Consider the following 21,137-nt stretch of genomic DNA (forward strand, 5'->3'; position numbering starts at 1 on the left):
ATGTATTTCTCACATTGTGGAAGGATTTTGTCTGGTGCGAAAGGAGAGTCGTTTGTTTGTGTGTCTTGTTCTTCGTCGCGCATGTGCGTGTGTGCGTGTGTGTTTCTGTTCTTAGTTATATATGTATTTATCTCTCTCTCTCTCTCTCTCTTCTCTTTCTTTCCTTCCTTCTTTATCTCTTCTGCTGCGTTTTCATCGTACTTGTTTTCTTTTTCTTTTTTCGCCCGTCTTTCTGGGCGGACGGCCATCAAAGGAGAGACCCCATATGCATGCAACTGTCACTATGTGCCGTACTCCTTTTTTTTACTGTTTCGAACGTGGCCGTCGTTTTTTTTTGTTTCTTAAATATTATTTGGGTGTATGCATCCGCAGGCATGTGAGTATAAATGAAGTCTTTCTTTTTTTTCTCACTCTCTCACCCTCTCCGTGCGTGCGTGTACGTGGTGGATTTCCTTATGCTTTCGTGCTTTCATATGTCAATGCCTCCCTTGGTGAACTCCGTCACGCTCCTGCACTCCTGGTTACGTTGAATGGAGAGCCCGCGGAGAAGGGAAGTGGCCCAGCTTGGCGTGTCTGTGTCGCCGCCAAATAACGGGAAAACTGCCCCCAATAATAATCTTATCCTTTCAACCTTTCATTGTTTTTATTTTGCTCAGTCGTAGAATGACTGTTTTGGAAAAGGCAATCACTTCGATGTGTGTGGGCGCAATGCATCGCGCGGCAGTCCTCATCCTTCCCGGGGTGTGGGGCGGGTAGCCGCCGCCGCCGCCGAAGCGGCCTCCAAGACGGCCGTGCGGCTGAAGTGGCCCCACGGCGTCTTCACTTGCTGACGCTTGCCCATCGACTGGCAGGCGCCGTGACGGCACTCGCACCGTGGCGGATGGTGGTCACTTCTGCACCGCCGGGCCAAAGAAAAAGTGATGCATTGGGCCTCTTTGCGACGGCCCACGACGGCGCGCGGCACTCGGACGCTGCAGCGCGGCAGTGGGGGAAAAGGGAGGCGCAAGGAGGCCGGACGAGAATAGTCGGCCTGCGGGGCCCGCCTTCAAGCGGCGTCCGTGGGCGGCGGGGGATCCGTCTGCAGGAACACGCGGCCGGGGTAGTGGGGAGAGAGCACGCAAAGAGCGCGTTGCCTGGACGGCCACTTGGGCGTGTTGCGGGACGTATTTCCCTCGTGCCGGCGTCCACAGGCGCGTGGGGGGACGGCACTTGTGCGCTGGGCGTGCGCCGTGGGGAGAAAAAGGGAGGGAGGGTGGTGGTGGCGGAGCTGACGCCCGGAAGGGGAGAGTGCGACAGTGCGCGGCTGCGTCACGCGGCTGCTCTCCCGCGGCGCCGCAGACGGGCCTTAGAAGAGAAGGGCTGATTCGTTTTCCTTTTGGTGTTTGCGGGCGCGCAAAAACGCCCTTCCGCAACTTCAAATGTCACCAGCAGGGAAGTAAGTGTGGGCGGTGAAGGATCTTCGCGGCCTCTTTCTCTCTATCTCCCCATTGGCTACTGAAGGAGTGAATACACACCCTAAACGCATACATCTCTGTGGTCCCAAAGCACGAGGGATAAGTGGACACTGTCATTGCAGCATTTTTTCTTGGGGAAATTAAGGCCTATAGTTTTTTTTAATATTTCTTTTCTTGTTGTTGTTTTGTCGTTGCTTTCGTGGTGGCATCTGTCTGCTTTAGTTTCGCGCGGTTCAGCGGTTGTCCTCTGTTTTTTTTTCCTCCGGCTGAGGGGCTTCAACTGCGTCACCCGTCTTTGCTTTATGTGGCGCTTTGCTTCTTCGCATTTGTGGCGGGCGGCAACAACACTTTCGCCACGAGGAAGAAGTCGACACTTTACTCTTTTTTCTTTTTTTCCCCCCCTTTTCGGTTTTGGTGCTTTTGCGCGGTGGCTCCCTCCACCGGCTGCCGGCGGTGTCGCCGTGGCCACTTTCTCCTCTCTCCCTGTGCTGTGCCGGCGCTCTCTCCCCGCTCACGCTCAAGCGCAGGGGTGTAGCGGAGGGCACACGACTAGCAGGCGATAGACGCTCCGCGGCAGCACACACGTTCACTCGTTTCCCGCTTGAAATTTTTCACTGCAGCTCCGCAATGGCGTCGCCAACTCCGCCGCTGGGGGTTGGACGCGGCGGTGGCGGCGGCGGCGGCAGCAGCAACGCCGGGGCTCCTTACCGCCGTCCAGCCAATGAGACGGACGGGAGTGCCTCCGCCACGCCCTCGGGCCCCTACAGCAATGGTGTCGCCCTCAACCGGGAGGTGGAGCAGCGCTTTGCACGTACCGTGGCGGAGTACGAGTATAAACTGCTGGAGGAGCGTGGCCGGGCGCAGGAGCGAGAGACACGGCTGCTAGAGGAATTACAGCGGGAAAAGGAGAAGGTGGGGCGTCTCATGGGTCAGCGCGCGCAACCAGAGGAGGAGGCACGGCAGGAAAGTCAGTCTGGGCGGTTGGTGTCGGTGGACGAGTACGAGCGGCTGCAGCAGCAGCTGCAAGACACACGCCTGATGCTGCAGGAGGCGGAGCGCCGCTATCAGCAGGAGAAGCGGGAGCTTTTAAACCTGCGAACCTCGCAGCTGCGCAGTGAGACCTCAAAACGCGGGCAGGAAGGCGACATCATTGCCCGCGCCATGCAAGTAATGTCGGAGTACGAGGCCGTGGTGCGCGCCGGGGAGGAAAGCAGTCTGGCGCGCCTCTCGCAACACATGGAGGTGTTCGAAAAGGAGTGGGTCCGTCGCTCGCGTGAGTTTGAAGAACAGAAGGCGGCGTTTGAGGCGGCCGTGATGGTAAAAACTCGGCAGGCGCTGGCGGAGCATGAGCAGGACGTGAAAGAAGTTAGTCGAACGCTGCTCGAGAAGACGACGCACGCCCTTCGCGACCACAGTGAGCTTCGACTGGAATTGGAGGGGGAGGTCATGCGCCACGCGGAGATTTTCAAGGAGGAATACAAGGAAATCCTGGACAAGGAGTTCTACGACCGGTGTAAAATGTATGATGAGAAGATTACGGAGCGGGAGCGTGGCTGGGTGAAGATTATGCAGGAGGAGCGTAAGAAAATCATCGCTGCCGAGCAGCTGGCTGTCAAGGAGCATGAAACGTTGCACGTGCATGCCCTGGAGGAGGCGATGCGGGATCTCTCGCAGCTGCGTGAGCAGCTTGTTCGTGAGCATCAAGAGCAGCAGACCGAGGCCATGAAGGACCTCATCGCACGACGCGAGGACCTGCAACGGGAGCATGAGGAGCAGATTGCCAGAATGAACGCAAATACGCAGCAGATGCAGCGGGAGTGTGCCGCGGCGGTGGAGGAGGTGCAGAATGCGATGAGAGAGTTGCATGTCCAGATGGCGGCAAAGGAGGCGGAGATGGCGCGACGGCTACAGGAGGCCGAGCATCAGTCCGATAGGGCCGCGTTGGCCAAGGGACTGGAGGTCCGCAGTGAGGTGGAGCAGCGGTGGTCGTCGATGCTTGAGAAGGAGTCTGCGACGTACAAAAACGATGTGCAGCGGCTGAGCAAGGAGTATCAAACCACGATTGATCGCATGCGTGGTGAGCAGGCGGAACGCGAAGGCGCGCTCCTCGCGTCGTATGAGCAGCGTGTGGTGCAGGTGGAGGAGGCCGCCGAGCTGCGTTGGAGCAGTCGCGTCGAGGAGTCGATGCGGGGGTTGGAACGGCACATGGAAGTGGTGCAAATGCTGCGCCACGACAACGAAACCATGTCGGCCCGCATCGAGCGACTCACGCAGGAGCTGGAGCTGAGTGCGGCGGAGATGGAGGGCGCCGTGGCGCGCGCGCGGCGCGAGCAGGACGTGGCGTGGCATCAAAAGGTTGAAGAGATGCGGCAGCGGTACGACAGGCTGCTCGACGAGGCTCTCGGCGGCACAGAAGACGCGGGTGTTGGGCCTGGCGTCTCCCGGCGCGAGTACGAGAAGGTGGTGTCGCGTGTGAGGGAGTGGGAGGAGAAGTGCGTTGCGGTGAAGCAGCAGGGCGAGCTGCAGCGGGCGCAGGAGCAGGAGGAGCTCAACGCCGTGTGGGGGAGGCGCCTCGACGAGGAACGCGCGCAGCGGGCGGCGTGGGAGGCGGAGCAGCTGAACGGGCTCGCCAAGACGCGTGAGGCCTTCCTGCGCGACTTGGAGGAGAAGGAGAAGGCCGCCGCCGAGCGACAGCGGGCGGAAGGCGATGCCCTTCACCAGGCATTCCTGCAGCAGCAACAGTGGGAGCGGGAACGCTGCGACGCCGCCATTGCGCAGGCGCAAAACGAGGCAAATGAACGATGTGTCGCCGTCTTCAACGAGCAGGAAAAGGCATTTCAGGACCGGATACGAGTACTAGAGGCGCGCGTGGCCCAATCGATGGCCGATGTGCGGAGTCGTGAGGAGGAATTGCAAGAGGCCTTTGCGCGTAAAATGGATGCGGCACAACAGAGCGCGCTTGATTACATTCGACGGGAGCGTGAGGCGCTGCAGACGGCGTACGACGACAGCTTTGCTGCGCTGCATGCTGAGCAGCAGCGCTGGGAGGTGCAACGCACGAAGCTGCACGAGGAGATCGCCGAGCAGTACGCGGAGCGGTTTGCGAGGGCCAAATCTGACATGCAACAGCACCTAGTGGTTGTCACGGAACTGATGCTTTCGTACCAGGAGGAGTCTGAGTCCTTGTGGTTGCAGGCGCGCAAGGAAGAGTTGGAGGCGTTTAACAACGAACGCGTGGCCTACAGGAGACGTCTGGAATCATGCAGCGCCGCCGATCTCGCGCGCGTGCGGGCGCAGGCGGAGGAGACACTCCGAATGGAGCGAGCGGCCTTGGACGAGCGCGAGAGGGCGTTGCATGAGACGCTGCTGGCGAGCCAGACGAGCATGGAAAAGGAGGCAGCCGAGCACGCCATGCAGATGTTGGAGGAGCAGCAACGCATCCTCGCCGAGGCGACGTGGCAGCGCTCGCAGGAGCAGCAGCAGCAGTGGGAGGGCCTGAAGACGGCCTGGCTGGAGAAGACCTGGTCGATGGAGGGCGCGCACCGGGCGGAGATCCAACAGATGCAGTTCGCGCATGAAACAGAGCTGGAGGAGGAGCTACAGCGGCGGAGGGCGGTGGTGGAACGGCAAGATGTGGTGTTGCAGACAAAGTGGCGCCAGTACGAGGAGCAGCTGCGGCGGCGCGAGGAAGAGCTGCAAGACAAACACGAGGCTGCGTTGAAGGCAGAACGGCAGTATCACGAGGGGATTCTGGCGGAGTTGCGCAAGGAACACGAGAGCCGCCTTGCGGAGGAAAAGCAGCGGGCGCAGACGCTGCTCCGGGAGCGTGAGACGGCCTTCGATTTGGAACTCCGGCGGGTACTGGAACGCATGGAGGTGCAGGGCCGGGAGCAGCAGGCGTCGGCCAACGCACGTGTGCGGGCGCTGCAGGAGGAGTTTGACGGGATGATGTGCGCCGTGAAGGCAACCTCGCAGCAGCATCAAGAGGACTACATGCGGCGGGTGGAGCAACTGCAGCAGCTGCACCTCACCCAACTCGAGGAGCACAAGGCCGAGCTGCAGGGGAAATACGACGAGAGTCTCTGTGCCATGCATAGAGGCATGGAACTGCGACTGCGCGAGTGCCTCACCTCAGACATGGACGTGGCGGGGCGCGTGGCGGAGCAGCTGGCCGCGTTGCGTGAGGAAATGGAGGCAAAGTACGTTGCCTTCATGCAGGAGCAATTGGAGCGGGTGAAGGTGGAGCAGCAGGAACGGGAGGACAAATCTCAAAATATGGAGCGCCTCTTCAGCGCCCATCTTGCGGCGCTTCGCAGTGAAATAGACACGGCGCTTTCCACGTATTTTGCGCAGACGGAGAGCCGTGCAAGTGAGACCGCCAGGCAGGCACGCGCAGAGTTTGAGCAGAAGCTGCAGGCCTCCTTCGCCGTGCTGGAGGACGAGCAGCGGCGTCGCGCGGAGCTGGAGGACCAACTTCGCGAGGCGCGCGCCGACGTGGATGCGCTGCGCCTCACCCACGAGGAGCAGAAGCTGCAGGCGTTGCGGGAGGTGCAGGCGAAGTATGAAAACGTTTACAAGGAGTTGCATGACGCCCTTCGTGCGGAACGGGAGGCCTGGGCATGCCGCGCCCTCGGCGAGGAGGAGCAACGACTACTGAGAGAACTCACGGCACGCGAGGAGCAGCGGCGGCGTCAGCCCGCCGACACTTCTTCGTCGTGCTCCGCGGCCTCCCCAGCGGCAGGGCGCCACTCGTTGCTGCAGGAGTTCACACCGGTTGCCCTGCCGCGGCAGCCCCAACACTACCAGCGCGGCGTGGATGACACCTTCTCACAGCTGAACGTGCGGGCGACCCCGCGCACACCGTACGGCACGACGGCCGGCGACGATCGCACGGACGCGGTGCGTGACGCCTCTGACGAGAAGCTGCAGCAGCTGTGGTCCGTGATGGAGGTGCCAGAGGCGGAGCAGGAACAGACGCTGCGTCGCTGGTCCCAACTGCCGCCGCCGCAGCGTGCGATGGAGGTGCAGAAGGAAACACGGCGGCTGGAGCTGCAGCTTCCCCTGCTAGAGGTCGTCACGCGGCGCGAGTTCCTGATGCACCGCCTCAAGGAGCTTGAGAGGAGCGCGTCCGGCAACAACAACAGCAGCAATAGTATTGGTGGTGGTGGCGGTGGTAGCAGTAGTGCGCAGGCGGAGGAGTTCCGGAAAGAGCTCTTGCGGCTGACGCAGCACCTCAAGAGTGAGATTCCCCGACACGAGTCGATGTACGGCTGTGCCTTCCGCTTTCGTGGGTCGCGGTACATGGACACACTGCTTGATTGGTAGTCTTATGCGTCAGAGTCTGTGCGAAGCAGAGGTAGTCAAAACAAAAACAAAAAGTATGAGGGGGTAGAGTATCTGCATGACATCTGTGTGTCTTATATATATGCATACATACATATATATATATATATATATATATGTTCTGTTATTGGTATCGCTTAGCTGTATCGTGTCAATTGCTCCTTTTTCGCGGCCTCCTTGCCGCAGCCGATGCCCATCTCCTTCCCCGCGGCAATAGCCCATTTCCCTGTCCCCCGCTGCTCCGCTCTGGTATTTGCCTACAGCTTTCCCGCCCCCTTTTTTTTTTTTTGCACCCTATCCCTTTCTCTCGCCCGTCGCCGACGGACCGGGGTGCGGGAGGCACCCATAGCCAGGGAAGGAAAGGCACGTGCGAGGGAGATGGAGGGGCACGGGTTGGGGCCCACGACAGACGTTACGGTAAACGTTTCCGGCACCGTGACGTTGCCGCTGCACCTCCAGGCGCTGGAAAGTCTTGAGGACCCCGTGCTGCAAACGGAGATCATGCAGGAGGCCGCACGCCTTGCAATTGCTGAGAAGCTCGGCTCCTTTGAAAAGATGCACGTCACCGCCGTGCACAAGTATGGCAACCCCATCTGTGAGGCGAGGCTTGACTTTGCAGAACTCTGCTGCGCCATTGCCAATTTGCAACACGCCTACGAGCATGCCATGACCCACTTAGTGCAGATACAGCAGATGATTGACAAGGGACCGACACAGACAGAGGAAGAGAAGCTGAGTGGAGAGGAAGAAGAAGCGGCGGGTACGGAAAAAGTATTTGCAGCCATCCGTCAAGTGCTTCGACACGCGATGGAGGAGCCAGGCGAGGCCCCATTTGCGTCAGTCATTCGTGCATCCGCGCGTAGCAACGCGGCGGCAGGCGCAGGGGACCTAGCCGACGATGCTGATGATGCGGAAGTGGGGTTTTATGACGGCGTGCACGATCCGGAGGCAGAGGGCTACGCCCCGTTGCTGGAACACCACGACACGGCGCCGGTGGAGGAGGAGGAGGAGGTATAAGCAACAGCTGTGAAGCTGGCCGATACGGCGGCCGTCGAGCGGTGAAGTCCTCCTCTTCCGCTCGTCACTGGAGTCGTGTTTTCTTCGTTGTTGCTGCTTTTTCATTTTTGATGCGCGCTCTTTTCCCCTGCGCACGGCTTGTCGCGTGCCCGTGCGCTTCTGCCGTCTCATGTCGCGAAATCCTCACCGACTTGGCTGCGAGTTATCCCCTGATAGTTTTTGCAGCTCTCGTTTGTGTTGTTGTTGTTATTTTCCGTGTTTTTTTCTCTCTCTCGCTCTCGCTCGTTCCCGCCGCGGTCCCATCGCATTTTGGCGACGACTGCCAACGGTCAACACGCGACTGCGGCATAGATGCATGTGCGCAGTGGATTGTGGAGTTAGCGGTGAGTAGGATCCTTCCCAGGCAAACGGCGCGGGTGTGTTTCCCCTGGCGACATGTTTCAAGGCGTGACGGCCTTCCTGGAGGCGGTTGACGAGCGGGCGGAGGAACACGCACGGCAGCGGGCGGTGGCGGCGACGGTGACGGCGACGGCGCCGCAGGTCGAACCGGAGGGAGACGCGGGGTCCGGGGACGGCAGCGAGGGGAGAGCCGTGCACGGCCCGCACGCACCAACGGCGCCCAGCGGAAGCGCCGCCGCGCCGCCGCCGTTCCCGCACCAACCGGCAGCACTGCGTGGCCGCCACGCGGAGGCAAACACGCACGGCAGCAACGCCAGTGGGGGCGGCGGCGCATCGCCCTTGTCGGCAGCGACGGCGGGGGACATGGGCGGCACGGCGCAGGGGACGTGGAGCCACGTTGAGGAGGGGGCGGCTGCGGCGACGGCGATGATGTTTCAACGCGAGGTGGAGTCCTCGCTCCTGAGGCGAAAAGACGAGGAAATTGACGCCCTCGCACAAAACGTGCGGCGCCACCAGGCGGCTGCGGAGGCCGCGCGGCAGGAACTGCTGCAGCGCTCGCTGCAGGTGCACCAATTGGAGGAGTCGCTGCGCACCGTCAGGGCTCGCTTTGAGGAGCATAAGGCGAAGTCGCGCTGCCTACTGGAGGACAAGCAGCGCGAGTACGACGAGCTTCATCGCCGTCTTGAGCTGCAGGAGGGGGGAGCTGAGCTCTTGGGCAACGGCGAAAAGGACACTTCGCACGGCGGTGAAGCCGCGGCGGCACGGCAGCGGGAGGAAGAGTTAGAGGGCATGCTCGCCTCCATGCAGCGAGAAAAGGAGCGGCTGGAAGCGCAGCTTGCGGCCGGGCGTCGCGAGGTCGACGCCGCACACGAGCAACGACTTGCGGTCGTCCAACAGCTGGACTTTGCGCGGTTGGACTTGCGTGGGGCGCAGGAGGCCCTTGAGAGTGAGGTGGCGGCGCACCAGCGGAGCAGGGCCCTGTTGCAGGGGCGACAACGGGAGTTAAACGAACTGCGGGCGGCGGTGGAGCGGCACGGCGGCACCTTCACCGCAGCCGGCACCCTCGTCGCCTTTCGCGCCGATGACGCCGGGTCGCGGGACGGGGTGCTTTTCTCCCACCAACTGCTGGAGAAGCAGAACGCACTGGAGGCGGCCATGCGGGATGCAGCCGAGTGGCGGCGACGCTGCGAGCGTGCGACGGTTCGGCTTGAGGAGGAGCGCACCACACGCGTAACTGTGACGCATTCGCAGCAGCTGATGCGGGACGCGGCAGATCCCCGCCCGATGTTCCTCCGGCGCCTCTCCTCCACCGGCAGGTTGATGTCGGTGGTGGTGGAGTTGACGGCCGCCGTGGATGCGGCGGCCCTGCGCTTCGGCCGACTGCTGCGTCGGCAGCCTGTCGTGCGCCTTGCCGTCGTGTTCTACATACTTTGCTTGCATGTGTGGTTCTTGATGGCGTTGCTGATGGTTGAAAGGAGCGCGAGCCTGTCGCGTGCGGCCAACAAAGTCCCCTGACGGGCAACACGAAGTGTTACAAAGCCTTCCTCATCGCTCGCTCGCTCTCGCTCTCTCTCTCTCTCTCTCTCTCTGTGTGCCGCTATAAATATATGCAGATACATGCATCTCGGCCGCTTCTGATGCGTCTTTTCCCATCGTATGGTGTGGCTGTGCAGAGTGCGAAGGCTTTCCTTTGCGCTCTCCCGCATTTCTTCTTCTTCTTCTCCCGCGACCGCAGCTGCGCTGCCTGGACGGACGGGCGAAGCACCTCCTCTTTTTTTTTTCTTGTTTGCTCTCATTCACACTCCCACACAGTAGGGCGCGGCGGATGGAACTGGTTGACCCTGTCATTCCCGCCACCGATCATGAGGTGCAGCAGGGGCTGCGCCTGCTGGAGGCCCCAATTGTCGTGTTTGCCGAGGCGGCTTCCGAGCGTCGCTACCGCCTGCGCAAACTCATGATCGAGGGCGGCTACCGAACGCTTGACGACGTGCGTAGCAAACACTCCACGGCCCCCGCCGCACTGCCGCCCCCGCAAGGTGGCAGAAGGGCTCAAGGTGCGTCTGCCCCAAGCGCTCCCGTGCGAAGCAAAGAAGCCTTTTCGCTGGCGTCACCAGCGCTGGTGGAGCGGCGCCAGGCACTTTTGCCGCTCTCACTGGCGCGCGCGGAGCTTCGCATCGCAAGCCTAAAGGAGGCCTTTGTGGCATCCTCGAGGGTCCTTCGCCCCGCTCACGAGGCGGCCGTGCGTCCATTGCGGCGCATGCGCCTGACGAAGTCCGTTCGCAACGTCAAAATGGGGTGTAGTCGCGGCAGTCACGGTGGGGGTGCGTCATCCTCACTCGTAGGGACGCTTTGTATGCCGTTCACGGCGTGCGCCGCCGTGCCCGTGCTGCCACACACGGTCGTCACTGGCGCAGCGGACGGCGTCGTCACGGTGTGGAATACGGACGCCTGTCTGCCGCTGGTGAGCGTCTCTAGCTGCGACAGCGGCTGGGGGCATGTCCAGCACCTTGCCGCACATCCGACAAACCCCTTGGTTTTCTCCACTACCATGTTTGATTACTGTATTGCTGCCTGGCGTATTACTAGTGACGCGACTAATGACGAGGGTGATGCTACGAGTAACAACGTTGGCGTTGGTGCACATGGCGAGAAAAAGGCTGGTCAGGCCGGCCTTGAGCGTGTAGCTACAAGTGAGGCGCAGCATACGGCGCGCATTCAGCGTCTTGCTGTGGATCCCACAGGCTCCCTACTTGCCTCCACCAGTGATGACTCTACTGTGTGCTTGTGGGATTCCGCTGGTGTTGCGCCTCTGGGAAGCCTGCCGCATCTGTTGACACAAGACGGCTATGAAACGGCGGGGGGGACACTGGGCGTCTGCTTCCACCCGGATGGGTCACTTCTCTCTACGACAGACAAGGCGGGCCGTGTGGTAAGCTGGGACTTACGAAGCGGAAGGCATGTCTTTACAACGGCGGGAAAGCACGGTGGTCACTTGAATTTCTGCACGTGTGTTTCGTGGTCGCCTTGCGGAGTTCGTTTTGCATCCGGCGGCGCTGACAATGTTGTGCACCTGTGGGACGCACGGTATTTGGCGCGCGGAGCCGCAGAGGCGCCGTGCATCCTGGTCGGGCACGAAGACGTCGTGACGTCGGTGTCGTTTTGCGCCAATCCCGCCTTTCCTGTCCTTCCCGCTGCCGTGGCGTCGACCTCACTAGACGGCACCGTGCGACTGTGGGATGCAGACGCCGCGGGTGTGTGCGTGCAGGTGCTGCATGGTCCCTCACCCGTGCGGGCGCAGTGCCGCCCAGCCGGCGGCGCGGACACCGCGCTGCTGACGGTGGCGCACGGCAAGTACTGGTCCATGTGGGACGTTGTGGCGGAGGGCGAGGAGGACGCGGTGGTTCCGACGGAAACGGAGGCGACGTCGTTCGTGGCACCCGCCCTCCTGCAGCACGGCGGCGTGGCCGAGGCGGAGGAGGAGGAGGAGGAGGAGGATGAAATGATGGCGCTGCGCAAGGAGAGGGCAACGGCAGCAAAAACAACCGACGCGCCGTCCTTGAGTGGCGACACCGAGGATGAGGATGAGGACGAGGATGAGGATGAGATGAGTTTCTTGAAGAGAAGGTGAGGGGAAAAGCAAAAGAAGAAGGCCGGTTTAACAGCATGGGAGAAAAGAGGATTGCGGGCGGAGTGAGTTTGTGTGTGTGTGTGCGTGTGTGGCTGCCACGTCCCCTGGTGGGTGGGTGGTGACGCGATGCTGCATTTACCCCCCAACTGTGTCTGTGTGTGCGTGTGGTGGACGCTCCTTCCTTCTCTCCCTTTTTCTCTCGCGCTCTCGGCGTAGGCAGTGTGGCTCCTCACAGGCGTTACTCACCTGTGTGCGATGTCCGTCCCCACGGCGGCTTTGCTGCAAACCTTCGACCTGTACGACACGGACCGCGTTGGCCATATTCCCGCCACATGCATCCCGCACGTGCTGCGGAGCTGTGGGATGTTCTCCACACCGGCGGAGATGGCGGCGCTGCTTCGCAGGCACTTTGCCTCCGGCGACACCGTGACGCGCAGTGAGTTCCAGAAGTTCCTGCAGCAAACGCAAGCCCTCAAGACGCAGGACTTCCGCTCAGCGGAGGAGCTGGCGACGGCGCTTAAAGTCTTTGACACAAGTGACGCCGGGGCACTCACCCCCGAGGAGCTGCGGGTGATTCTCACCCGCATGGGCGAGGCCATCGACGCGGACGCGTACCAGCGCGTCTTGGTGGGGCTCGAGCCAAATGAAGAGGGCACGCTGGACGTTGCCCGGCTTGCGGCGCACATGCTGCGCCCCACGAGGGAGTACAAACTCACCCCGCGGCAGATTCTTGACGAGCTGGCGAGGTGACAGCACCGGCCGGGCGGGAGGTGCCTGTTGTCTGCGTCTGTGCCTGAGCGGCGGGGGGGGGTGGGGTGGAAGAGTTTGCGTGCGGGCCTGTCGTGCCCGCGAATATCGAGTGTTGTGCCCCCTCGCTCCTCCTTTTTCAGCCGCCCCCGCTCGCCGCCCCGCAGACGGCGTGTGCCTGTGGACCGTCCTTCCTCCTCCTCCTCCTCCGCTGGGCTCTGCCGCCGCTCGTATGTTTGGTGTCCTTTTTTTTTTTTTACTTTTGTTTCCCGTTTGCCGCGTGGGGAAAATCCCCAAACAAACAACCCAACAAAAGAGCGACACGACCAGAAGCCCCACGAGGCGTGGGGGAGATAGAAAGGGAAAAGAAGGGTTTTGGTGAAACACGTCAGGGAAAGAAGAAGAAAAAGACAAACAAAAAATGGCTTTTGCGGCGCGCCCCTCGCGGGGGGTGTCGCTGAGCGCCGCGGAGGAGTGGATGATGTCGCTCACCGCCCAGGGCGCCATCGGCACGGTGAACCCCAAGGAACCGTCCTCGGTCGTGTCGGCCATGCGGTTCCTCCTGCAGATGTCTGCGGACCTCGAGCGGCACGGCAACCACCCGGAGAGCGTCAAGTGCGCGGAGTCCGCGTTGCTGCTGCGTCACGCCAACGAGGCGGCTGTGGCGCCGCTGCTCGCGCCCCTCATCGCAGAAGGGCTTCTGCCGCGTGGCGGCAGTAGCGTGGAGCAGGCGGAGGAGCTCGTGCTGCGCTGCAACGGCTACGCTGTGGCTGCCTTCAACGAAAAGCGGTTTGGGGCCGCCGAGTTCTTCCTCGGAAAGGCGCTCTTCCTCACCGATGTGCGAGACGCGGAGGAGGCAAACTACTTCCTTGGCGTGGAACCGCGTCGGCTGCGGCTGCGTGCCGCGACGCTGAACAACCTCGGCTGCATGGAAAAGCGGCGGCGGCGGCTGGAGGAGTCGCTTGGGTACCTGCGACAGGCGGTGGAACTGGAAGTCTCCCTCGACCCCACCTCGCGCGGGTCACCGTCGACGTACCTGAACCTTTGCACTGTGCTGAATGAACTCAACCAGCACCACGACGCGGTGAACGCCGCGGAGAACGCCATTGCAGCGCTTGAGGAGCAGATGCCGCGGCAGAAGAAGGAGCAACTGCCGGCGTGCGCTATGATGTTGGTTGTCGGACTCTACAACTTGGGCGTCTCCCTCGAGCACCGCGGCCGCGACGGCGACGCTGCCAAGTCCCGCGCCGCGTACGACCGCGCCCTCGAGGCGAGTCGGAAGTACTTCGTGGACCCCAACTGCCCCACCGTCGAACTCGCAATGGCGGCGCTGCGTCGCATGCATGCGGCACCAGCATTTCGTCTGGATCGAGTGGAAGCAAGGGCGCAGAGGAAAACGCAGGCGTCCTCCGTTCCGACACAAGAGTTACTACCGCCACCCCCACCGTCGCCGGCGCAGGAAGAACGGCAGGAGCAGCAGAGGCCGAAACAGGAGCAGCCATCTTCAGAAGGGGTGCGTGAGGGACCAGAGGAGCAAGGGGCACAAGAGCAGCAGGAAACGCAGGGGACTCCAATCTCCTGCTTGGCTCCAATCATCGGGGTGGCGACTCGTGAGAGTTCGCGGCGGCAAAGCAGCCAGTCACACGGATCACGCGCGGCCATGGAACGCTCCACTGCTTCCGCGCCATTCGCTTCGTTGCTACTGTCCACGGCTGGAAGTGCGCCTCCTTCATTGCCGAAGGTAGACGCACTCGCGCCACTTCGTACCCCCTCACTACCGATGCAGGCGCACACGGTGCCTGGCCCCACGGTTTCACACGTGGTGAGAAAGGAGTTTGGCTCCGTTCCACTTCACGCAGAGATCCCCACCGCCAACGGAAAAGCAGCCCCACTAGGTGCGCCGCTGAACGCATTTGGTAGCGCCACGAAGCAACCCGTTCCACGGCCGGCCGTCTTGGCCCCGCTGCGAACGGAGGGCGGAACGACGCCGAGCTCAATCAGCCCAACAAGGGAGCGACCGCGCGGTCTGAGCCTCAGCTCGATATCCCTGTCGAAGTCGATCCCAAAAACGGGTGCCTCACACAGCACCTCCGCTTTGCCCGGAGCTCCAAACCCGTTTGGCCGCCGCACCTTTGGGAGTTCCGCGGTGATAGAAGCGCAGAGTTCCAATTCACTTCAGCAGTCACGGCGAAGCATCGTGGGGGCAGAGGCGGATGCGATGGAAAAACATGTGAAACGGTCCTTGGTGCGGCAGGCAAAGGCAGAGGAGGCAAAGAAGCGAGCAGGTGTCGTTGGGAGACGCGGTAGTGCACTTGCCAAGGCGAAGGAACGGGAGGAAAAACGGCTGGCCAAGGAGGAGGCCAAAAATGATGCCGAGATGGCGGAAAACTTGTATGAACGCTTTGTGAGTGGCATGCGGGCAGAAAAGATGAGCCAATGCCATCGGGCCGCCACACGCATTCAACGCATCTGGCGCGGATGCATGGCCCGCACGCTGCTGCTTCGGATGGTGGTTGCGGCCCGAAGGATACAACGCGTGTTTCGCGTCCACCTCGGCAAGCTGCTCGCCGCCCGTCGGGCAGAAGAAGAACGACTCGCTCAGCTTCAAGCCGAGCGCGAGCGGCGGGAAACGGAGGCTGCCATTCTGCTGCAAGGACGCGTGCGGCAATTCCTCCGCAGGTTAGACATCCGGCGGGCCTACGTCGCAGGCAAGATGCGGCGGCACTACGCCGCACGGCATATTCAACGCGCGTTCCGAGCCTTCCTGAAGCGGAAAGAGGAACGCCTCGCGGCCCTGATGGAGGCGCAACGTTTGGAGGACGAACGAAAGCTGCAAGTGGCAATGCACGCCGCCCGACGCATCCAATGGACATTTAGACGCTACCTGCAACGCAAGCAGGAGATTCTGGCCGCGGAGAAGCAGCGACGGCGCGAGCGGGCGGCGGCGACGATACAGGCCCTGGTGCGTGGAGTCTTGGCTCGGGCGTGGTTCCGCTACTACAAGTCCTACCGCCGCGAGCAGGAGCTGAGGTCGGCGGTGAACCAAAAGCGGATTACCCTCATCCAGGCGTATGCCGGCGTTCTTCTTGCGGTTCGACTTCGTCGTGAGAAGGAGGTGGATCTTGTGAAGCGTCTCCGTCAGCAGCGGCTAAGGCGCGCGGCGACGCGGATTCAGTGCCAATGGCGGAAGCGTGTCGCGCGCATCAAGCTGGAACGTCTGCTTGCGGAGCACAATATGCGACAGCGACGGGCGACGAAGATTCAGCGGTGGTACGCCACCTGCGTCCTGCGTCGAAGATTCCTCGAGACGCGTGAACGGAACCGGCGTCAGAGCGCGGCTGTAAAAATTCAGCAGTGGTACCATTCCTGCAGGACGCGTTCGAAGGAGAGGGCAATGGCACGCTATTACGGCGAAGTTGCCCGCCGACAGCGACTGGGGCTTCTCCAGGCGCAGTCTATACTCCTGCTGCAATCATGGGGGCGATGCTTCCTTAGTACTGTGCTCGTTCAAAGTGTGCGAAGTTCCTTTTTGCGTCTTACGTTGTATGCGGAGGAGTTTCAGCGCATTGGACGAGGCTACGCGGGTCGCCGTCTTGCGTGCAGCATACGGTGCCGTCTTATTTATGAATCCAGGATGCGGGTGGAGCTCGATCGAAAAGTGGTGGCCGCCTGCGTCATTCAGCGTGCGTGGCGGTGTGCCATGGCCAGGGACACGGTGGAGCGTATGCGGCGGCGTCAGGCGGCCAGCGTGTGCATTGCCACACACTATCGTGGATATTTGTGTCGCAAGGAGCTTCGTCGCCTGCGTGAGGCCAAGCGGTTGGAGCAGGAAACACGCGCGGTGCTTGTTATGCAGCGGACGGTGCGTCAGTTCCTCCTGCGGCTGGAGCTCGTTCGCCTCGACCAGTACCACAGGAAGCAGCACCAAAAGAAACTCCTTCTGACACGACGTGAAGAGGCTGTCGTCACTTTACAAGCAGCGTGGCGTGGGCGGGCGACGCGAATGGCACTCGCGCGTGAGCGCAGGGCGTTAGAGGCCCTTGCGGTGTACGTTGTGAAGATTCAGCAGGCGTGGCGCGCGCGCAAATTCCGCCGGAACGTCAACACCGTGGTGGAGCGGCGTTCCAGCGAACGGATGTGTCGTTCCCGGGCGGCACTCACCATTCAGTGCTTCTGGAGGAAAATGGCGGCGGCGGAGGAGGCCGCCCGCCTGCGTGAAGTGAGCCGCATTCGCCAGGCGAAGGTGATTGTTCTCCAGTGCTGGTGGCGCCGGATCTTGGCGCGCTTGGAGCTCGAGACCCTTCGAACGCAACGCAAGGAGGAGCTCGCGCTGCAGCTGCACTACATGGACAAGTGGGATGATACCGTGACGCGCATCAACGCCGCCCTGCGTGTTCGCGCCGCCCAGCAGGAGTTGTTGGCGCGCAAACGCAAACAGCTCCTCGCCCGCTTGACGGACAAGGAGCGGGAGCGCTTCTTAAGGCGTCACGGGTCGGCGGTGAAGATACAGGCGGTGTACCGCGGCCACTACGAGCGCGTCTACGCGCGCGGACTTCGACGCGAAAAGGAACTGGAGGAACGCCGCCAACGCGAGCGCGCGGCGCTGGAGCGGCGCAGTGCGGTCATAATTCAGTGCGCGTATCGATCGTGGCGGGCCATTCATGAGGCAAACGCCCGGCGCGCCGCAAAGCGCGAGAAGGCGTTAGCGGAGGAGATGGAGCATTTGGCCACCGTGGATCCGCACGAGGTCGTTCGGCAGCTGTTTTGGGTGCACGAGTTCACCACGAAGAGGGATTTGGTTAAGCGACGGCTTGACTACGCCAACGCGCGTCGCAAAGCGGCCGAGGTGATTCAAAGGGCGGTTCGTCAGTGGCTTTCAAAGCGGAGGCTGGAGAAGCTGCGCCGCGAGACGGTCGAGACCTACGCAGCGAAGATTATTCAGGACTATTGGAAGCAGCACCGCGTGCGTGAGCTTCAAAAGTCCAATGAGAGGGAGGCGCGGGCCGCCGTCATTATTCAGACACGCTTCCGCGGCTACCTGGTGCGACAGGAGTGGAAAGAGTGGCGAAGCCAAATGGCATACGAGCAGCAGCATCAGGTGCTCGAGGAAGATGTCTACGATCGCGCCGCCACGGTGCTTCAGTCGTTCTGGCGACGCATTCGGGCGCAGCGTATGGCGGCGCAGTTACGGGAGGAGAGGCGGAGAAGCAAGGTTCAGCAGCTTTTGGACGAGGCCGCCAGCACAATTCAAAGTGCATACCGCCATTATAGGCAGCGTCGTGCCATTGAGCGGCACACGAATGTATTATAGTTTGTTGGTTTTTCTTGTTGCTTTTGTTGTCTTTGTTGTTGTTGTGTGCTCCGCATTCCTACATATGTATCACGTGAAGAAGAAGGGGAACCTTGTCTCTGTTACTTGGCGGTTCCCGGTGCTCACCCGAGTCCTTTGAAGAAAAAGAACGAGACAAGGAATACGGAAACAGTGGGTGGCGGGAGAGAAGAAGCGCAGGGGTTGGTAGGGCCTGCACGTCTGCCTCTCTTCTTAACTCTACTTCTTGCGTACGGGGCTGGGCGTGGGGGAGAGGCTATTTCTGACAGCTTCGTATCGTCCCTTGGCATCTTTGTTGTTGTTGTTGTTATTTTTTTTTTGCCGACTTGCTTTCTCCCGCTTCTTTGCTCCGTAAACCGCGCGGCTTCGGCGCACGTAAACACGGAACTGCCGCCGCCCGCTCGACCCAGTGAGCGCGGGAAAGAAATGTCAGGCGTGGCGCCACACCGCCGCTTTGTCGCGGTGGAGCTCCCTTTTTGCCTCCCTGTGACGACGGCGACGAAGAGGCCTCCCAGCACGCACGGCGGCGGCGGGCTACGCGAGGAAGAGCGTCGAATGGTGGAGGCCTTCGTCCCGCCGTCATTTTTGCGCCCCGCCCTTGATGAGGTCTCCCCCGCGCCGGGGGAGGGAACCGCGAAGGAGCCGGCGGAGGGCCCCACGCAGGGTGCAGGAGCCGGGAAGCAGCCGCACGAACGCAGCGCGGGGATCGCGTCGGCGTCGGAGTACTACACAGGCGAGGTCTTCTCCGGCTGGCGCCCGCTGGACTTTGAGGCGGAGGCGGAGAGGCCGCAACCGCACGACGGCAGCAGCCAGAGCCTGTTAAAGAACGCAGGTGAGCAGGGGAAGTGGGAGCGGGAGAAGATGCTGCGGGACTCGTTTCCCTCGTTCGCGCCGCAGGTGCTGCTTCAGGGGTTCTACAGAAACGACCTGTTGGTGGAAGTGACCCGCACCCGGCGCGTTAAACGGCTGCGTGACCGCGTCAGCGGCCGTGTCGTGAAGGAACTGGACCTGCCGGACGACGGCGACGGCGAAGGCCTCGGGCAGCCGCGGGCGAAGGTGGTGGGCGTGGTGTCGCGGGAGGTGGACCTTGTCCGGCCCGCGGACTTTTGCTTTGCCCCCTTCTCGAAGGAGCTGTTGGCGGCCGCGCCGGCCCTCTGCAGCGGGACGCTGTTTCCGCCGGCGCATTTTGTGGCGGAGAAGACGCCGTTTGAGGTCGAGTGCGAGTTTGGCGGCCACTTCGGGCGACAGTCCTCAAAGCCGCCCCCCGGCGGCGAAGCAACTCGCGAGGAGACGGGGGATGGACCACTCGAGTGGGAGTTTGAGGCGATGCCGACGCTGTCGGTGATGGCCGACGACCCCAACATCCCGCCCCCCACGCTCCCCGCGCAGCGCGACCTCCTTCAACGCCTCAACGGCGGCGATGCCGAAAACGAGTGCGTGGAAGTGCGGACCATGAGGCAGCTGTTGGACGAGCGCCCGGTGTGGATCACGCAGGAGCTGCTGCACGCCGTCCTCCAGTCCGGCGTCTGCCCGCGCAACCACATCAACAAGAAGGTCATGTCCTGTCTGACGTACGTGATCAAGAACGGACCCTTCAACCGCCTGCGCGTTCGTCTCGGGTTTGACCCATACGGCAGCCACACCACAGCCTCGCTGCAGCGCGTTGCGGTGAAGATCAATCGCCGTTCCGAGCTGGGCACGCTGCTGCGCGACATCAGCCGCGTCCCACATATCGCAGATGTGATGCGGGAGATTGAGAAGAAGCACGCCGACGACGCTCGCGCGACACGGGGTGCGGATGTTAATCGCCCAGACTGTCTGCCATGTCGCCCTCGGGGGTCCTTTGTCGCGAAGCTCAGCGAGGTTATTCAGGAGGGTCGGCTGTACGTGGCCTTTCAGCTCGTGGATCTGAGCGACGACGCGTCTTTGAGGGAGCTGCTGCAGCGGGTGCCGGCCGCCGCCGGCATGCCTCTCGAGCAGCGGACTGGCAGAAACGGGTGGATCGGGGAAGCCGGCTACCAGCGCGCCTCGGTTCACATCGCGGAAGCGCTGGCCAACATGATAAGAGACGAGGTGGCCCCGGCGCTGGAAAGCCGCGGCAAAGTCGCGGTCGCCGCGAGGCTGCCAGAAAGCCGCCGCAGCGGCAGCAGCTCGAGCCCGTCCCCGGAAGACAGCAGCACCGAGAGCGGGGACGGCGACGACGAGGAGGACAACGACGACGACGAAGAGTCGTTTGACAGCGCCGCCTCTACAGCCGCGAGTACCGCCAGCCGGGAGACCTTTTAGTCGCGTTTTGTGTGTCGTTTTCCTTCCGTTTACCCTTCGCCTTTGCCGCCGCCACCGCGGCGAGAGAGACCACCCGCTTTTTTTTTTCTAAAAAAATGAACAACAACGCCGCCCTCCTCTCCCTTCACTTTCGCCTTTTAGCTAAGAGAGCCGCACCCCACACCGACCCCGCGCTACGGCTGCGAAGAAGAAGCGCGCGACCGCCGGACGGCCCGCAACGCCCGGGGCGGAATAAGCCGCCGGAACGAAGTCCCTCGCACGGGACGCCGCCCACAAAAAAAGACGGGGAGCCGCCGCGCGGCGCCCAAAACGCCCCAACCACAAAAGAAGGACGTTTTATAACACCTTCTTCGGGCAAGCTGCGCGAGTGAAGGCGGCCCCACCTGTCCCCTCGCCCCTCCACTGTCGTGGGTAGGGGGGCCGCGCCCGTTTTATAGGAGCCGGGGAATCCAAAAAGGTATTTCCCGCGCCCCCGGGGCGACCGCTAAGGTCGTCGGCGAAGCCTTTTTTTTTTTTTTCCTTTTTCCACGGCGAAGCGGCCCGCCGCACCCGGCGCCGCGGGTCAGCCAGGGATAACCCAATCTTGTGCTCAAATCACGGCGCGGCTCAGACTAGAGGTGTCAGGCGCACAGGAGTCTCTGCATCACGCGTCGCGCAGCGGCGGCGCCGAGAGGGGGGCGGGGAGGCGGGGAGTCAGCCAGGGATAACTGCGTCGAGTGCTCGCTCGTCACAAGCTGTTATCAGAAGAGGTGTCAGAGGCACAAGGTTTGGCATCACTTCCCCCCGCACCAGGCCGGCGCAGCAGCACAGCGAAAGAGGAGGAGTAGGAAAAAACCAAAAGAAAGAGAAGGAGGGCGGGCGGGCGGCAGCCGCGACCCCCGCCNCCCCCCAACCGCGGACGCACGGCGCAACGCGCCGGAACCGCGCCGCGACG

At 62.1% G+C, this 21,137-nt stretch overlaps 8 protein-coding genes across 8 annotated transcripts, besides 12 other annotated features; all 8 read left to right on the top strand.

The window, feature by feature from the left end:
- The first annotated feature begins 50 nt into the window (after positions 1-50).
- Positions 51-109: a microsatellite.
- Positions 103-130: a microsatellite.
- Positions 131-146: a microsatellite.
- Positions 147-219: a microsatellite.
- A 536-nt stretch (positions 220-755) lies between these two features.
- Positions 756-782: a microsatellite.
- A 98-nt stretch (positions 783-880) lies between these two features.
- Positions 881-1,363, top strand: Tco025E_05503 (uncharacterized protein; the record flags this gene model as incomplete). The annotated part of the gene is made up of 1 exon (XM_029372397.1): positions 881-1,363. The coding sequence occupies one exon, from the start codon at positions 881-883 to the stop codon at positions 1,361-1,363; it is 483 nt and encodes a 160-aa protein (XP_029227489.1).
- Positions 1,364-2,081: 718 nt separating this feature from the next.
- On the top strand, positions 2,082-6,779 carry Tco025E_05504 (uncharacterized protein; the record flags this gene model as incomplete). The annotated part of the gene is made up of 1 exon (XM_029372398.1): positions 2,082-6,779. The coding sequence occupies one exon, from the start codon at positions 2,082-2,084 to the stop codon at positions 6,777-6,779; it is 4,698 nt and encodes a 1,565-aa protein (XP_029227490.1).
- Positions 6,780-6,872: 93 nt separating this feature from the next.
- Positions 6,873-6,915: a microsatellite.
- A 71-nt stretch (positions 6,916-6,986) lies between these two features.
- Positions 6,987-7,814, top strand: Tco025E_05505 (uncharacterized protein; the record flags this gene model as incomplete). Its single annotated transcript, XM_029372399.1, has 1 exon — positions 6,987-7,814. The coding sequence occupies one exon, from the start codon at positions 6,987-6,989 to the stop codon at positions 7,812-7,814; it is 828 nt and encodes a 275-aa protein (XP_029227491.1).
- A 435-nt stretch (positions 7,815-8,249) lies between these two features.
- On the top strand, positions 8,250-9,728 carry Tco025E_05506 (uncharacterized protein; the record flags this gene model as incomplete). The annotated part of the gene is made up of 1 exon (XM_029372400.1): positions 8,250-9,728. The coding sequence occupies one exon, from the start codon at positions 8,250-8,252 to the stop codon at positions 9,726-9,728; it is 1,479 nt and encodes a 492-aa protein (XP_029227492.1).
- A 44-nt stretch (positions 9,729-9,772) lies between these two features.
- Positions 9,773-9,802: a microsatellite.
- Positions 9,803-10,038: 236 nt separating this feature from the next.
- Tco025E_05507 (putative U4/U6 small nuclear ribonuclear protein) lies at positions 10,039-11,841 on the top strand (the record flags this gene model as incomplete). The annotated part of the gene is made up of 1 exon (XM_029372401.1): positions 10,039-11,841. The coding sequence occupies one exon, from the start codon at positions 10,039-10,041 to the stop codon at positions 11,839-11,841; it is 1,803 nt and encodes a 600-aa protein (XP_029227493.1).
- Positions 11,842-11,903: 62 nt separating this feature from the next.
- Positions 11,904-11,932: a microsatellite.
- Positions 11,933-12,096: 164 nt separating this feature from the next.
- Positions 12,097-12,591, top strand: Tco025E_05508 (efhand domain-containing protein; the record flags this gene model as incomplete). Its single annotated transcript, XM_029372402.1, has 1 exon — positions 12,097-12,591. One exon carries the CDS (start codon positions 12,097-12,099, stop codon positions 12,589-12,591), a length of 495 nt encoding a protein of 164 aa, XP_029227494.1.
- A 185-nt stretch (positions 12,592-12,776) lies between these two features.
- Positions 12,777-12,798: a microsatellite.
- Positions 12,799-13,009: 211 nt separating this feature from the next.
- On the top strand, positions 13,010-17,899 carry Tco025E_05509 (uncharacterized protein; the record flags this gene model as incomplete). Its single annotated transcript, XM_029372403.1, has 1 exon — positions 13,010-17,899. The coding sequence occupies one exon, from the start codon at positions 13,010-13,012 to the stop codon at positions 17,897-17,899; it is 4,890 nt and encodes a 1,629-aa protein (XP_029227495.1).
- A 1-nt stretch (position 17,900) lies between these two features.
- Positions 17,901-17,944: a microsatellite.
- A 265-nt stretch (positions 17,945-18,209) lies between these two features.
- Positions 18,210-18,238: a microsatellite.
- A 105-nt stretch (positions 18,239-18,343) lies between these two features.
- Positions 18,344-20,203, top strand: Tco025E_05510 (uncharacterized protein; the record flags this gene model as incomplete). The annotated part of the gene is made up of 1 exon (XM_029372404.1): positions 18,344-20,203. One exon carries the CDS (start codon positions 18,344-18,346, stop codon positions 20,201-20,203), a length of 1,860 nt encoding a protein of 619 aa, XP_029227496.1.
- Positions 20,204-21,011: 808 nt separating this feature from the next.
- Positions 21,012-21,056: a sequence feature (GA-rich).
- Positions 21,057-21,137: the final 81 nt, after the last annotated feature.

Source organism: Trypanosoma conorhini (assembly GCF_003719485.1).
Source record: "Trypanosoma conorhini strain 025E chromosome Unknown Tco_14.4_contig_00325, whole genome shotgun sequence".
NCBI classification, from domain to species: domain Eukaryota; phylum Euglenozoa; class Kinetoplastea; order Trypanosomatida; family Trypanosomatidae; genus Trypanosoma; species Trypanosoma conorhini.